The 16,328-nt window shown below is 39.8% G+C and overlaps 1 protein-coding gene across 3 annotated transcripts in view; it reads left to right on the forward strand.

The window, feature by feature from the left end:
• SUGCT (succinyl-CoA:glutarate-CoA transferase) overlaps positions 1-16,328 on the forward strand; it is an 827,195-nt gene that overhangs the window by 20,140 nt on the left and 790,727 nt on the right. For all 3 annotated transcript variants that reach the window (XM_044245656.1, XM_044245658.1, XM_044245657.1), the window contains exons 2-3: positions 8,535-8,586; positions 10,174-10,247. In XM_044245656.1, the coding sequence (XP_044101591.1) occupies positions 8,535-8,586; positions 10,174-10,247 (126 nt within the window). The remainder of the gene's footprint in view (positions 1-8,534; positions 8,587-10,173; positions 10,248-16,328) is intronic.

Raw genomic sequence — 16,328 nt, forward strand, 5'->3', positions numbered from 1 at the left:
ACCCAGGTGCCCGTCACTTGTGCCTTTATAGGAAGAGGTTAGGAGAGATATCAGGGATATACTCCACAGAGGGATGACCAAGTGAAGAGGCAGCAAGGAGGTAGTAATCAGCAAATGAAGGAAAGAGGCTTCAGGAGAAAATAAACTTCCTAATATCTTGATCTTGGACTTTTGGACTCTAGAACTGTGACAAAATAATTTCTGTTGTTTAAGGCCCTTAGTCTATGGTATTTTGTTATGGCAGGGCTAGCACACTAAAGTAAGGCTTCTTGACTGACTAATTTCAATACAGGATAATATGGCTGGACTTTTATGTATGAATGACTACTATCAGTATTTTTCGTTATTTTCTCTTGGGTTGATAAAATTCTTCCCCAAAGAATAATTTTCCAGTAAGCTCATTTGACATGAAAGCTAGAGAAGAAAGGGATTTAGAGGTTTAGCGAGTGGAGAGGATTTGCAGTAGCTGTTTTGGGAAGAGATTGTTGTTGGGTAGCAATGAATTTGAAGTTAGGCAATTTAATTTTGTAGGGGACAAAACAGACAGCCCTCTCCAAAAGCTTGATATTTATGTTGCAGTGTGTTAAGTGACAAGGATGGTAAGGGTTCTTGAAGTCATGGTGTGTACACTCATTAAGGGAACTGAATAAAAAACAGACAAAAGTTTCAAGTAGATGTTTAGTAGAAAAAAGACATGACAATGGCAAATAAACATATGAAAATGTGCTCAACATCACTTGTCATCGTGGAAATACAAACTAAAGCCACTTTGAGTGCATTGCCCAGTTTCCAAGATGGCTGTAATGATCCTTTTTTCCTCATACCCCCTTGTGTGAACACTCCCTAACTCTGCACCAGTTGGCCTGTGTGACTAATCGCATATGGCAGAAGTGATAGTATGTCGCTTCTGAGATTAGGTTATAAAACACTGCGGCATCCATCATGGGCACCAAGAAGCCCTACTTATCATTGCTGCAGTGGGCCTACATAATATTTTTTACAGTGTTCCATTATGACAGTCTATTAATACATTGTAAAATGTGTTACACTGTAATACATTTTATTGTATATTATATATGTATATTGTATATTGTATATGTATATTGTATATTGTATACAATGTATGTATACATTGTATATATTACAACATTACAATATATAATACAATATTACAATGTAATACATTGCAAAATGTGAGGACATTTTTTCTTCCATTCTGTCCTGTCTTTCCTTTTTTTTTTTTTTTTTAAATTACAGAGGATTTTATTTTTATTCATTGCTTTAAAAAAAAAACCAGAATTACAGTAAAACAAAGTAGAAAGTGAATGCCCCTCCTGACACTTGGCTTTTCATTTTCACTCTGGAAATGATCATTGTTTCTTCTTCGATCTATTTTGAATTGTAACTGAAGACCCCGCTGCTCTTCCCTTCAGTTCCACTTCCCTGAAGTAACCCTTCAGGGAAGTGGAACTGTCTTTCCTTCCATAAATATTTATTGAGTTCTTACTACATTTCAGATGCTAGTGCTTGATATTGGAAATACAGAATGAAAGTCTCTTTTCTCAAGACTTTATTATCTAGTTAAGACTGACTAGTAAGTCATAATTCAGAAGAGTGCTATTGACAGAGACTTGCTCAGGATGCTGTCGAGCAGGGATGCCTTCTAAGGATGTTGACTTAGGAAAGATGGAAGGACTTGTGTAGGTGAGACAGGGCAAAGGATTATTAGAGTCAGAGGAAAGAGCACATACAGTGGCCTGGAAATGTGAGCGATTTGAAAGAAGTATGACTGGTAAGACATTTCTTTTTTTGCAGATTGAAATTGAAAAGGTGGACAGGGGTGAAATCATGAACAATGGTCTCGTTTGCAGTTTTAGGAGGAAAATAGACTGTAAGCTTCATGAGGGAAAGGACCATGAGTGAATGTGTGAATGAACAAGAAAGTGGCATAATGGGTTCTTCATTTTGGAAGATTACTCTGGAAGCAGTGTTGAGAATGGATTGGTGGGGACGGAGTTAGGCAGAAATAGGTTAAGATGCTTTTGCAGACAGTTGGGACAAGAAATGATGAAGACTTGAGCAGAGGCAGTACCAGGGAACTGGGGAAGAATCAAGCAGATTTAACGGAAAATTGATGGCTGATTGAATGTGGGGAGTAAAGAAGAAGACATGCCTGGGAAGGTTCTAAATTCTATCTTAGAGCAGTTGATGATGCCATTAACTGAGATAAGGAAGAGAGGAATGAGAAACTGATATGGTTGAAAAGATTGGGCCAATTTGCATTTTGAAAAATAATTCTGGCAGCACCAGAAAAATAAATCTGGTGCCTTTTCTTTTCCTTTTCTTTCTTTTGTTCTCTTCTTTCTCTTCTGTGCCTCCTCTCCTCTCCTCTCTTTTTTCAAAAGATTTTTTATTTCCTTATTTAACAGACAGAGATCACAATTAGGCAGTGAGGCCGGCAGAGAGGAGGAAGCAGGCTCCCCGCTGAGCAGAGAGCCCGATGCAGGGCTCGATCCCAGGACCCAGGGATCATGACCTGAGCTGAAGGCAGAGGCTTTAACCCACTGAGCCACCCAGGTGCCCCTTCTCTTCTCTTTTCAATGTAGGCTCCACGCCCAGTGTGGAGTCCAGCAAGGGGTTTGAACTCATGGCCCTGAGATCAAGACCTGAGCTGAGATCAAGAGTTGTATGCTTAACCAACTGAGCTACCAGGCACCCCTATGGATGTTGTTTTGAAGAGAGCCAAGATTGAAGCCTGGCAGAAGAATTAGTAGGTTTTTAGAGCAACTCAGGAGAGAGTTGATGGTGACGTGAGCTGCAATGGTGGCAGTGGGGATGAGAGAAGAGAAGCGAGCCAAGAGATATTTTTGAGAAAGACTATGCAATGAGTGGTTCTTTATTAAATTTAAGGGGCGCAAAAAGAGAGAGGGTTGAAGAATTTTGTTTGGGTTTTTGACTTGGGTAACCAAGTGGGTAGGAGTGCCATTTACTGATTGAAGAAACACAAGACAAGTTTGGGGAGAAGGTAGAAATGATACTGACACGAGCTGACATTTATTGAGCACCATGGCTAAATGCTTGTGAGGCAAGATTTCATTTAATTTTTTAGTATCCTTCTGAGATAGGCCCCAGTATTTTCCCAGTTTTACAAATAGGGAAATCAAGGTAGAACAAGGTTATAAGTACTAAATAGATTAACAATTTGAACCTAGGGTGCTACTCTTAATAATAATAGTAATTGTATCTTCCGGTTTTCCCCGGTAGATCATGAAATAGGAGGAAGGGGTATGATGTCTCTCATGTTGTATCTTCATAGAATGATTAGCACATAGTAGGGACAAAGGTTGTTTAATGGGAGCTTTTACTCTTGTCCTACCTTGTGTACCTATTCTACTCACTCTGCCACAGCTCCAACTCACCCTTTTTAAAAAAATCTTCCCAAGAACCACTCACGTAAGGTATTTGGGTTTGTGCTAGACTTTACTGAATGAACTTGGTAATTTTGTTTAGGTACCACATATAATGTAAAATCTAATACTAACTCTTGTAATATATTAAAAAAAGGTCTTTGAGCTGTCTTGTTAATAGAAATTTATCCTAGGTAGTTTTTCTTCTGTCATTTTTCGTCAGATTCCTCTTTCTGTCTTATTTTCCTTTCTATTCCAGCTACTTACCTATATCTCCAATGCCCACTGAGAGTTCTTTGGCAGAGCATTTTCACTATGTCTTTAACTGTGTGTGTGTGTGTGTGTGTGTTTTTAAAGATTTACTTATTTATTTTAGAAAGAGAGAACACAAGAGCAGGGGGAGGGGCAGAGAGAGAGAATCTCAAGCCTACTTCCCACTGAGCACAGAGCCTGATGTGGGGCTCGATCTCACCATCCTGAGATCATGACGTGAGCCGAAATCAAAAGTTGGATGCTTAACCAACTGAGCCACTCAGGTGGCCCTAACTGTGTCTTTTCTCACTGTACTCAAGCTCTCTCCAGGTTAGAAAAAAAATCAGCTATTTGACTTTGAAGATTCTGGTCTCTCAATGATCTTAGTAAGTTTGGGCTGCTATAATAGAATATCACAGACTTATATACAATAGAAATTTGTTTCTTTTGGTTCTGGAGGCTAGAAATGTGAGATCAGAGGGCTAGCATGGTTGGATTCTGGTGAAGTTCTCTTCCGGGTTGGGGGCTGCTTACTCCCTGCTGTGTCCTCACATGCCGGAAGGGGTGCGAAGAAGTTCTTTGGGATTCATTTAAGGGTACTAATTCCACTCATGATGGTTCCACCCTTAAAGGTCCCACTTCCTAATATTATAATTCGGGGGCTAGTATTTCAACTTACGAGTTTTGGGGGGGACACATTCAGTTCATTGCAATGATCATATGAATTATTAAGTATATGAGTTCTTCCTCCCTCTTTCACCGCTTCCCCGTGTGACCCTTCAGCTAATTCTTAGAGAGTGCCTACTGTATGCCAGCCACTGTTCTGGCAGGAGATACAAGACAGACAAGTCCGGCCTTCACTGAGGTTACGTTCTAGTGGAAAAGACAGTACAATAAATAAACATATCAGGTAATGTGAAGTCATGGTAGGTGTTATAAAGAAAACTAAAGCATACTGAGATCCAGAGTGGTGCTGTCTGAGATCGGATGATCAGGCAAGGTTTCTCTGAGAGTGCGGTGTTTGAGCAGAAATTTGAGTGAAGTAAGCAAAACATGCCACTGTGTGGAGGAAAAGAGTTCCAGGACTAGAGAATAGCAGGTGCAAAGGTCCTGTCACATCTCGGATTCTCCAGAAAGCAGATATGGAGACAGAGTTGGAAGGACAGAGGATTTATTGAGGAGTAACACCCGTGAAAGGGAAAGGAAAGAAATAGGATTGGGCAGACGAGCCACCAGACTCGCGTGCACCTGTCAAATTCAGTACACCAAGGACAGCTGCAGGGGGTGGAGGAAACGAACAGGCCTTTCTGCCCAACTTCGCTCAGTCATTGGACCAGGGACTGTCCTGAGAACAGAGCGCTCTCACCTGAGTGAGGAAAGGTGGACCTTGAGGAAACCAATGCTGGAGCTGTAAGTTGACCATGGTTCTTGTAGGTTGGGCAGAAATTCCTTTCTTTTTTTTTTTTTTTTTTTAAAGATGTTATTTATTTATTTGACAGAGAGAAATCACAAGTAGGACAAGTAGGCAGAGAGTCAGGCTGAGAGAGGAAGGAAAGCAGGCCCCCTGCTGAGCAGAGAGCCCGATGTGGGACTCGATCCCAGGACCCTGAGATCATGACCTGAGCTGAAGGCAGCGGCTTAACTCACTGAGCCACCCAGGCGCCCCAGAAATTCCTTTCTTTGAAGGGGAATCTTGGTGGTCCAGCTCTGTTTCTGCCATAGGCCCTAAAACAGAAATAGGCTCAGTTTGTTCAAGGGACTGCAAGAAGGCTAATGTAGCTGGGGAAGCCTGGGCGGGAGGGATGACGCGGGAGGGTCATGGCCGGAGAGGTAGCAGAGGGCCAGAGCAAGCAGCATCCGTGGGCTTTGGGAAGTTGCTGGGTTTCATTCTAAGTTTGGTAAAAAGCCATTAGAGGATTTCAAGCAGGGGCATGACATATGTTTTACATTTTGAGAGGATTGCTTGCCATAGCCGTTGTATCTGTTTATCTATTGCTCTACAACAGACCACTTCAAAACTGAATGGCTTAGAACAACAGTGGCTTATTTTTTCTCAGAGTTCTGTAAGTGTCCTGCTAGACTCACCTGAACTCACCTGCCTGGATCTGAGTGGTTTTTTTTTTTTTTTTAAGATTTTATTTATTTATTTAACAGATAGAGATCACAGGCAGGCAAAGAGGTAGGCAGAGAGAGAAGAGGTAGCAGGCTTCCCGAAGAGCAGAGAGCCCAATGTGGGGCTCGATCCCAGGACCCTGAGATCATGACCTGAGCCGAAGGCAGAGGCTTTAACCCATTGAGCCACCCAGGCGCCGCCCGGATCTGAGTGTTTTAAGATGGCTTCACCCACAAGTCTGGACCTCACCTGGGACAGCTACAGACTGGGATGGCTAAGCCTCTCTCCATTTGTTCTTTTGTCCTCTGCTTTTTCATCTGAAGGTGGAAGTATTCCAAAAAGTCAAGTCCTACTATGTAATGTTCCCTTGGCTTAAAGCAAGGCAGTTGTCCAAGCTCAGAGTCAGCATGGAAGGAGAATGTACAAGTGTGTGGATATCTGGAAAGGTGATTCATGGTTACCACATTGAACATTGTTGTAGTTACTTCCCTTTTTCTGATCCTCTGCTCATCAGTTTATCCTCTGCATATAATTTAGTTTCCTACATAAGTGTGTTTCCAAGAAAATAATGCACCAGTCACATAGACTTCATATATTTCCTACTGCTGCGATAGCAATTTTTTATTGTAAAAGAATACATTGACTGGTTTCAAGGACAAAATGCCCTTTGCTTATTTCTTCCTAGAGCAGTGTGGCCTGGGGACCCTCCTAGCTAAGAATTACTGTGCCACTGTGATACTTCTCAAGACTGTAATGGTGTATGTATAAATGTGTGACTCCTGTAACTTCCACTGGTGATGGAGCTGCATTGAGATTTTTTAAAAAATGTATTGGACTAAGGAATTCTCATTCATTGCTGGTGGGAATGCAACATGGTACAGCTCCTTTGGAAGAAGGAGTGGAAAACTAAACATACTCTCACCATACTATTCAGTAATCGGTACTCTTTGATAGTTACCCAAATGAGTTGAAAACTTAAGTCCACACAGAAATGTGCACACAACATTTTAGCAGCTTACTTCATAACAGTCAAATCTTGAAAACAATGAACGTGTCCTTTAGTAGGTGGATGGATAAATAAACTGGTGTATCAAGGTAACGGAGTATTATTCAGCACTGAAAAAGAAATGATCTGTTGAGCCATAGAGGAAACTTAAACACATAAAGAAGCCAATCTGAAAAGGCTGCCTACTGTATGATTCTAGCTATATCATGTTCTGGAAAAGGCAAATTGTGGATACAGTAAAAAGATTGGGTTCTGGAGTTTTGAGGGGAGGAATGGATGAGTAGTCAGAGCACAGAGGACTTTTAGGGCAGTGAAACGAATCTGTATATAATAATGTTTGGTACATTCCACTATGTGTTTGTCTAAGTCCATAAAACGTACAAGACAAAGAGTGAACTGTAAATTAAGTGATAGGGACCCTTCAGTGTATCTTCATCAGCTGTAACAAATGTGTCTCTCTGGTGAGGGATATTCAAAGTGGGGGAGGTTGTGCATTCGTGGGAAAAGAGGTACATGGGAATTCTTGGCACTTTCTGCTCAGTTGTACTAACCAAATCTAAAACTGCTCTAAAAAATAGTCTGATTTAAAAATGTTCTGAACCCTGGGCGCCTGGGTGGCTCAGTGGGTTAAGCCGCTGCCTTCGGCTCGGGTCATGATCTCAGGGTCCTGGGATCGAGTCCCGCGTCGGGCTCTCTGCTCAGCAGGGAGCCTGCTTCCTCGTCTCTCTCTCTCTGCCTGCCTCTCTGCCTACTTGTGATCTCTCTCTGTCAAATAAATAAATAAAATCTTTGAAAAAAAAAATGTACTGAACCCGTAGTTCATCATTTTCTCCCAATAATTCAGCTTGGTATCCATTATGATATAAACTTAGTAAACCATTTGGCAAGAGTTTAACATTGTCATTTAATGTTGATGTTATCCGTGAATTAGTGATATGATTGTTGACCTATCTACTTATTTTTTATAGCTGGTGGGTAAAGAGAAAAAGGACATACACATTTGATTGTTTAATAAACTTTTGTTTATTAAACTGTTTAATAAACTTTTAAAAAAAATCATATTGTCTCCCTGTCTTAATGTGGAACAGGTATGTGGAGGTCTTTGTTGTTCCTTTTTTGTTGTTTAGTTCATTATTGATTTATTTTTTAAAGACTTTTTTATTATTATTATTTTTTACAGCAGTTTCAGGTTTACAGCAGAATTGGGAGGAAGGTACAGAGAATTTCATCTGTCCCTTGCCTTCACACATCCCCCCTTATCAGTATCCTCCCACCAGAGTGGTATGTTTGTTTCAGTCTGTTACATCATATATATATAGATATAGATATCTGTATATATATCTATAACTCTCTATCTATCTGTATATGTTATGTTCAATTAGCCAACATACAGCATGTCATTAGTTTTTGATGTAGTGCTCAATGATTCATTAGCATATTAGCATAGTGCCCCCCAAATCCTTTGTGCTCAGCCGGATGTTCCTCCCCCACTACTTTTATTTTTCATTAGACAAACTATCTTAATTGTAGCTGCGGACTTCATTAACTGTGTATCAGCCCTTGTAATTTTTACAGGTTGACTTCACTGAATCAGGTCAAGGTTTCTGTGTTACATAGAAAGCAGAAATATTGTGAAGGAAAACATATGTTTTTGGTAATGATACAGATTACTTAAAACACATTACGAAGAATTCTGCATTCTTCCTCCTGAAAATTAATAATCAGTACTCTTAAAATATTTTCTGTGTTTTGCCAGATACTGACAATATGAAGCCCTTGGAGGGTGTGAAAATTCTGGATCTAACAAGGTTTGTATTGGTTTATCTGTGTTTTGGTGATGGAAGTTTTCCCTTCTTTCAAAAAAAATACATTTATTTTTTGAATTATATTGCTTACTATCAAAGTTTTAGAAAGGAAAACAAAAAAGAAAATTTTTTATATTGCATAATTCTAAGAGCAATAAGTATATTTGTGCATTTTTCCAATCTGCATATTTATATATAATTTTTAAAAACAAAAATTGGAACCATATTGAAATTATAGTTTTGGGGGCATCTGGGTGACTCAGTTGGTTAAACATCTGCCTTTGGCTCAGTTGCTCAGCTGCTTCTCCCTCTCCCTCTGCCCCTACCCTTGCTCATGCTCTCTCTCTCAAATAAAAAATAAAATCTTTAAAAAAATTGAAATTACAGTTTTGCCCACATTTAAAAGACAATGTTATATTTTGAGTGTTTTTCTGTGTCATTCAAAATTCCAGGAAAATGTGAGATGATACTTTATTTTTATTTTTTAATTTTTTTAAAGATTTTATTTATTTATTTGACAGAGAGCGAGCACAAGTAGGCAGAGAGGCAGGCAGAGAGATAGAGGAGGAAGCAGGCTCCCTGCTGAGCAGAGAGCCTGATGCGGGACTCGATCCCAGGACCCTGAGATCATGACCTGAGCCGAAGGCAGTGGCTTAACCCACTGAGCCACCCAGGCACCCAAGATGATACTTTATTATGTAGTTGTCATATAATTACTCTTCCCCTAATATTTCACAATTACAAATTAGGTTTCATTTTTCATAAATCCTTGCCTCAGGAAATCTTAGGATTTCTTCCTTAGCATAGAATTCTGGAAGTGGAATTACTGAATCAATGGGAATATACTTTTTGGGAAAGATTTTATTTATTTATTTGAGAGAAAGCACAGGGCAGAAGGAAAAGCAGACTTCCCACTGAGGGGCTCAATCCCAGGACCCTGATACCATATCATGAACTGAGCTGAAGGCAGATGCTTAACTGCGTCACCCAGGCACCCTGCGGGAATATACTCTTTTTTTTTTCTTTTTAAAGTTTTTATTTATTTATTTGATAGAGACACAGCGAGAGAAGGAACACAAGCAGGGAGAGTGGGAGAGGGAGAAGCAGGCTTCCCACCGAGCAGGGAGCCCAATGGGGGGGCTCAATCTCAGGACCCTGGGATCATGACCTGAGCCAAAGGCAGATGCTTAAAACTGAGCTCCCACGTGCCCTCGGAATATACATTTTAAAGCTCTTAATACATAGTGCCAAATTGCTATTTTTGAACAGTTCTAATAATTTTAATTCTTTTTTTAAAATATTTTATTTATTTATTTGACAGAGAGAAATCACAAGTAGACGGAGGCAGGCAGAGAGAGAGAGAGGGAAGCAGGCTCCCTGCTGAGCAGAGAGCCCGATGCGGGACTCGATCCCAGGACCCTGAGATCATGACCTGAGCTGAAGGCAGCGGCTTAACCCACTGAGCCACCCAGGCGCCCAATAATTTTAATTCTTACTATAATTATATGAGTTTATCTCTGTTAGTGAGCTATTAAGAATTAATATAAAAATCTGCAAGGTGGTAATTATTTACCATTGTTAATATTGTAGAGTACTGGCGGGACCTTTTGCTACTATGAATTTAGGAGATCTTGGAGCAGAAGTTATAAAAGTGGAAAGACCAGGTAAAGCTATTGCTCTCTTTAAAACATGGAAACTAATACAAGTTTCTCTTTTTTAAAGATTTTATTTTTAAGTAATCTCTACACCCAACGTGGGGCTTGAACTCATAACCCTGAGATCAGAAGTCACATGCTCTTCCAACAGAGCCAGCCAGGTGCCCCAGGCTACTACAGTTTTTAGCTGTTTTTTTAAAAAATAACTATGTGTCTGTATATGGGATGACGGGAGAATTGAAATGAAATGATTATTTTTTTTCCTCTCCATTCCTTACGTTCCTCTGAACCTATACTAGTGATTTCTTCTTACTCACTTAAAAAAAACATTTTATTTATTTAACAGAGAGAGACAGCAAGAGAGAGAACACAAGCAGGGGGAGGGGAGTGAGAGAGGGGCTTGATCCCAGGACCTGGGATCATGACCTGAGCCAAAGACGACGCTTCACAACTGAGCCACCCAGGTGCCCCTCCTCTTACTTTTTATAAGTGCCAGGTTTTAAGGCTTTAGCCAGGCCCTTCACACGTACCTGAAAGCCTCCAGTAGAGACTAAGATGCACCATGTACTGTCACCACAACAGTGATCTAGCACTTGCAGGGACAGGCACAGGTCTTAACACGAGGCCTGTATTAATTTATTTAATCTCTGCTACAACCTTATGGGCTGACTCTGTATTATTCTGAGATTATAAACACAGAGAAACAGAGACATAAAGCAGTTTGTCCAAAGTCACACAGCTGATCAGGAATATCCACGCACTCACCCTGGTCCGGCCCTCCTTAGTCCCGCGCAAGCCTACCATTGAGACTGACTTTGGAGCTGGCCTGACCACCCTTCCTTGCTGGGGGATGGAGAGAAGGCCAGGAGGAGGGGAGGGTAAAACAGAAGAAGCAGGACACACAGGAAGGAGAGAAGGAAAAGGAATCAGCGTCCTTCCAAAAGGAACCCAGATACTCCAATAGAAGTCATTCTTTTCTGTTTTTAATAAAAGAAACACTTTCTTATTTTATAATTGTAAGCATTTTGAGAGAGGAACACTGAAACTGAGATCAGTTCTTTGGGTTTGTTTTTCATCACATCTTTCCCATTTTTCCTTTCCTCTTGGTCCACCAAATAAATCTATTCGGTGTACACAATTTTTACTTTTATTTGGTGCCTTCTTAGTATTTGGGTGTTTAGCTCATGCTCTTATTGAAAGTTATTTCAGTACTTACTATTGAAAGAAATTATTGTATGCTCCTTCTCTCCTACAAGCACTTAAAGAGCAGAGTCCATCTTCTCCATGTCCTCCGTATCATCCTATAAGGAGCTCGTTTTGGAAGGTTTCAAAACTTAGCATTATTACTTATTCTTCAAGTTGGATCCTTATGGATATGGAACAGAATTACCAAATTAGTAAAAATGGTCTAACCTTGAATAGTATGAGTATATCTGCAAGACTCATAAAAGACTAGTTTATAATTACATCACCTGATTAATTTCCCAGAAGTGATTAAACACTATAAAGTAGAAGACATGGTGTAGAAGATTCAACTTTCTGCTTATTAGATTTCTTAGGAGGCCAAAGCAATTAGCAGAAGATTATCTGATAAGCATGGGGAATACTCTGTTATTATTATATGGAATTTATTTGACCCTTTGTTTATCAGGTTCCGGGTGGTGGAAGAGTCTGGTGAACCTTGCTTTCCAGATGTAACGAAAGCTTCATTTACCTGGTCTCTGATGTTCATCACATTTGGTTGTTGTGGGATGTATGCTGAATAATGTTTGCCTTCTGGCTGAATACCCTTTTTGTCTTTTCCAGGTTTCATAAAACTTTGATTTCCGTGTTATTATGCAAATTCAATACCACGGCACTTTGTCATTTTAGCCACTGGGTCTTCCCGTCCTACACGGAGCATCAGGTCTACTTTCTCTTGCTATTTCAGTTGAGCACTAATCTAAATGTTTATGTTTATATTCATTTTAGAGTTCATTATTCCCTCTTTATGTAGGCCTCATTTCTCCTTTGTACGTTTTCCTTTCTTCTGTAGGGGTACCTTCCTTTGTCTAGGACTTTACATCCCATGGCCATACACTTGGGATTGAGCTTTGTTCGTAATAGGTTGTTGTTCATTGTTTTTTTCCCGATTGGTCTCTTTCCCTTAATCCTTCTGCATGATGCATTTTATTTAATTAATTAATTTATTTAAAAAGTTTTATTTATTTTTTTGACACAGAGTGAGAGAGAGAGAGAAAGAGAACACAAGCAGGGGGAGTGGGAGAGGAAGAAGAAGGCTTCCCACTGAGCAGAAGGACCCCAGGATCATGACCTGAGCTGAAGGCAGCTGCTTAACAACTGAGCCACTCAGGCGCCCCTGCATGATGCATTTTAATGTTTCTATTATGTGTTTAACTGTTTCAGGTTTTGAGATAGTTATTCAACACAGATCTGAGGAAGAGTAATTTGGCAGGATTTTCAAAGTTCAGGAGAGAATTAGTCTTTTCTCAGGCCACTCCTCTAGTTCTTCCTTCCCGCTTGCTTGCTTGCTTCCTTCTTTCCTTCCCTCCTTCCTTTTTAAAAAAAATTATTTATTTATTTGAGAGAGAACGAGCATAGCAGGGGGAGAGGCAGGGGGAGAGGCAGAGGTAGAGGGAGAAGCAGAGTCCCCATTGAGCAGGGAGCCTGATGCAGAGCTCAGTCTCGGGACCCTGGGATCACAACCTGAGCTGAAGCAGACACTTAACCGACTGAGCCACCCAGGTTATAGCTTTCTGATTTGGGACTTAGACTATTCTTATATTTGTAATCAAAGAGCCCATAGATTTTCTTTCTCTTCTTTCTTAGTTACTTAGCTGGGCAACGTGGACTAGGGAAGGCAGAAAATGATGCTGCTGGTACTCGTGGCTTGTGGCCCTTAGGCAGGAGTATGAGGGCAGAGGTGTGTGCGGTCCTTTGTTCACTGCTGTGTCTCCTCTGCCTGGAGCACTGTCTGTGACGTAGTAGGTGCTCAATAAATATTTTGCTGAATGGATTGAATGTGTCAAAATATCTTTTAAAAAAAGCAGTCTGAAATTTTATATGAGATCTCCAGACTTTGAAGTCATGGCAGCTAATCAAAAACTTTAAATTTTGTGTGGGTCCAATAAAACATCTTTCAACTGTCAGTTTTCTCAGTTGGTCATTTTAGTCTTTATTTCTTGTCCATGCTGATTCTTTCCAGGGGCCACTGATCCTCTCTAAAGTCCTGGGTAGGAAAACCATGTATGCCTCCAATTAAGATTCCTGACATTATTTCCACTTTGAGAGATGAATGTAAACATGTGAAATTACCTAATTTTAGCCCTCCCTTGACGTTGCTTTATTTTAAGAAAATTAGTGTATTGAAAGTTTCAGGAGAGTAGAAGTGGCTGGACTTTCTCTTTACTCCAAGAGATCCTGTCTGATCCTGAAGATCAGATTCACACCTGCCGTGAAGCCTCTTACTGGTTTATTCCTAGAAGATTGCCTTTCCTGGGATCTTATAGTTCACTTTTTCCCCTTTTATTTTGAGCATGCTATTCCATTTGATGCTTACCATGATTTCTTTGTTTTGTTATTGGTTCATCTCCAGTTAGAAATAATGTGTCTTCTTTTTTTGTTCTGATTTTATTTATTTATTTATTTGAGAGAGAGAGAGAGAGAGGGAGCACACGAGTGGGGGAGGGTAGTAAGAGAGAGGGAGAAGCAGACTCTCAGCTGAGCAGGGAGTCTGACAGGACGTGGGGTTCGATCCCAGGATCCAGGGATCATGACCTGAGCCAAAGATAGACGCTTAATGGACTGAGCCACCCAGATACCCCTGGAACTAATGCTTCTTTCTCCTCTGGCCTGTGTTCTGTTTTTTCTCTTGGGAAGTTGTTGTTATTATTCTTTTTTAATAAATGAATCTATTCTTTGGCCTCTGTTTTTTTTTTTCCCCAAAAGTTTATGTCTGCTTTTCTTGATCAGTTTTAGTGGTAAAGTCTAATGGGCTAATAGGTTAATTATATTATTTAGATGAGATTAGAATTTCAAGTCTAACTCATATTCACAAATATTCTCTTCTTGGGGGCCAGTCTTTAATTGTAATTACTTATATAGTGATTAGTTTCTTTTTTAAAAATGTATTTATTTATTTGACACAGAGAGAGAGACAGCGAGAGAGGAACACAAGCAGGGGGCTGGGAGAGGGAGAAGCAGGCTCCCCGCCAAGCAGGGAGCCCGAAGCTGGGGTCCATCCCAGGACTCTGGGATCATGACCTGAGTGAAAGGCAGACTCTTAACGACTGAGCCATCCAGGCCCCTCATAGTGATTAGTTTCTGATACCAATATTTAATCAGGCCTTATATTATAAGATTCTTAAATGATACTATTTTGTGCCATTTAATCATTGATGGATTTTCTGAGTTCTGTCTACATTGTCAGTTGCTTTTTGTGCCAAGGAAAATTTTTCTGTAACTCTATAGTTACAGAATCTAACACAAACATGACTTGAAGTAGATGCCCAGAAAAAAAACCCTGTATTTTGATGATTTTAAACTTCTCCTTTGAAGCAAGACCTAGGTGACTAAAGCTTTATTCTAGAATACTATTTGAAATTAAATGAATCTGCTGTTCAGTAACTTATCTTGCCTCTCATGATTTGTTGCTATAACACAAATGTTTTTCCTAGTTGTATTGAGAAATAGTCAACATACATCATGTATAAGTTTGAGGCACATGGCATATGGTTTGATTTATGTACATCGTTACCACATTATTACCACGGTAGGTTCAGCTAACATCTGTCTTCTCATGGAGATATGATAAAAGGAAAAGACAGAAGAAAAGAAAAAAGGAAAAAAAATTCTTCTTATGATGAGATCTATTAGGATTTGCTTTCTTAACAAATTTCCTGTATAACATATAGCAGTGTTATATGTTATACCTTTTGACCGCCTTCCTCCGGTTCCTTCCACCTGCACCTTCCACCTCTGGTAACCACAAGTCTGATCTCTTATTCTGTGAGTTCATTTGTTTTTTTTTTAAATTCCACATATAAGTGAGATCATACAATATTTGTCTTTGTCTGACTTCTCTCATTTAACATAATGCTTTGAAAGTCCACCCATGTTGTCACAAATGGTAGGATTTCCTTACTTTTTATAGCTTAATAGTATTCCATTGTGTATATATACTACAACTTTATTGATGGATGTATCCATCAATGGGCACAGGGGTTTCCATACTTGGCTGTTGTAAATAATGCTGCTATGAACATAGGGTTGCATATCTTTTTGAGTTAGTGTTTTTGTTTCCTTTGGCTATATTCCTAGGAGTGGAATTGCTGGATCATATTGTAGTTCTTTTTACCTTTTCAGGATCCTTCATACTGTTTTCCACAGTGGCTGTACCAACTTACATTCCTACCAGCAGTGCAGGGGTGTCCCCTTTCTCCGTATCCTCAACAGTATTTGTTATCTCTTGTCTTTTTGCTTATGGCTATTCTAACAGGTGTGAGATGATTACATCACTGTGGTTTTAATTTGCATTTCCCTAATGACTAGTACTGTCAAGCTTCTTTTTCTGTACCTGATGGCCTTTTGTCTGTCTTCTTTGGAGAAATATCTCTTTGGGTCCTTTGCCCATTTTTTGATTGGGTTATTTGTTTTTATTTGAGTCGTGTGAGTTATCTGTATGTTTTGGATATTAATCTGTTATCAGCTATATGGTTTGCAAATATTTTTTCCCATTCTATAGGTTGTCTTTTCACTTTGTTGATGGTTTCCTTTGCTGTGCAGAAGCTTTTCAGCTTGATGGAGTTCCATTTGTTTATTTTTTATTTTATTGCTTGTGCTTTTGGTATCAAATCCAAAAGAATCATTACCAAGACCCATTTTAAGGAACTTTGTTCCTATGTTTTCTTCTAGGGGTTTTACGGTTTTAGGTCTTTTTTTTTAAATTTTTTTTTTTAAGATTTTATTTATTTATTTGACAGAGAGAAATCACAAGTAGATGGAGAGGCAGGCAGAGAGAGAGAGGGAAGCAGGCTTCCTGCTGAGCAGAGAGCCCGATGTGGGCCTCGATCCCAGGACCCTGAGATCATG

Source organism: Neovison vison, chromosome 4, assembly GCF_020171115.1.
Source record: "Neovison vison isolate M4711 chromosome 4, ASM_NN_V1, whole genome shotgun sequence".
NCBI classification, from domain to species: domain Eukaryota; kingdom Metazoa; phylum Chordata; class Mammalia; order Carnivora; family Mustelidae; genus Neogale; species Neogale vison.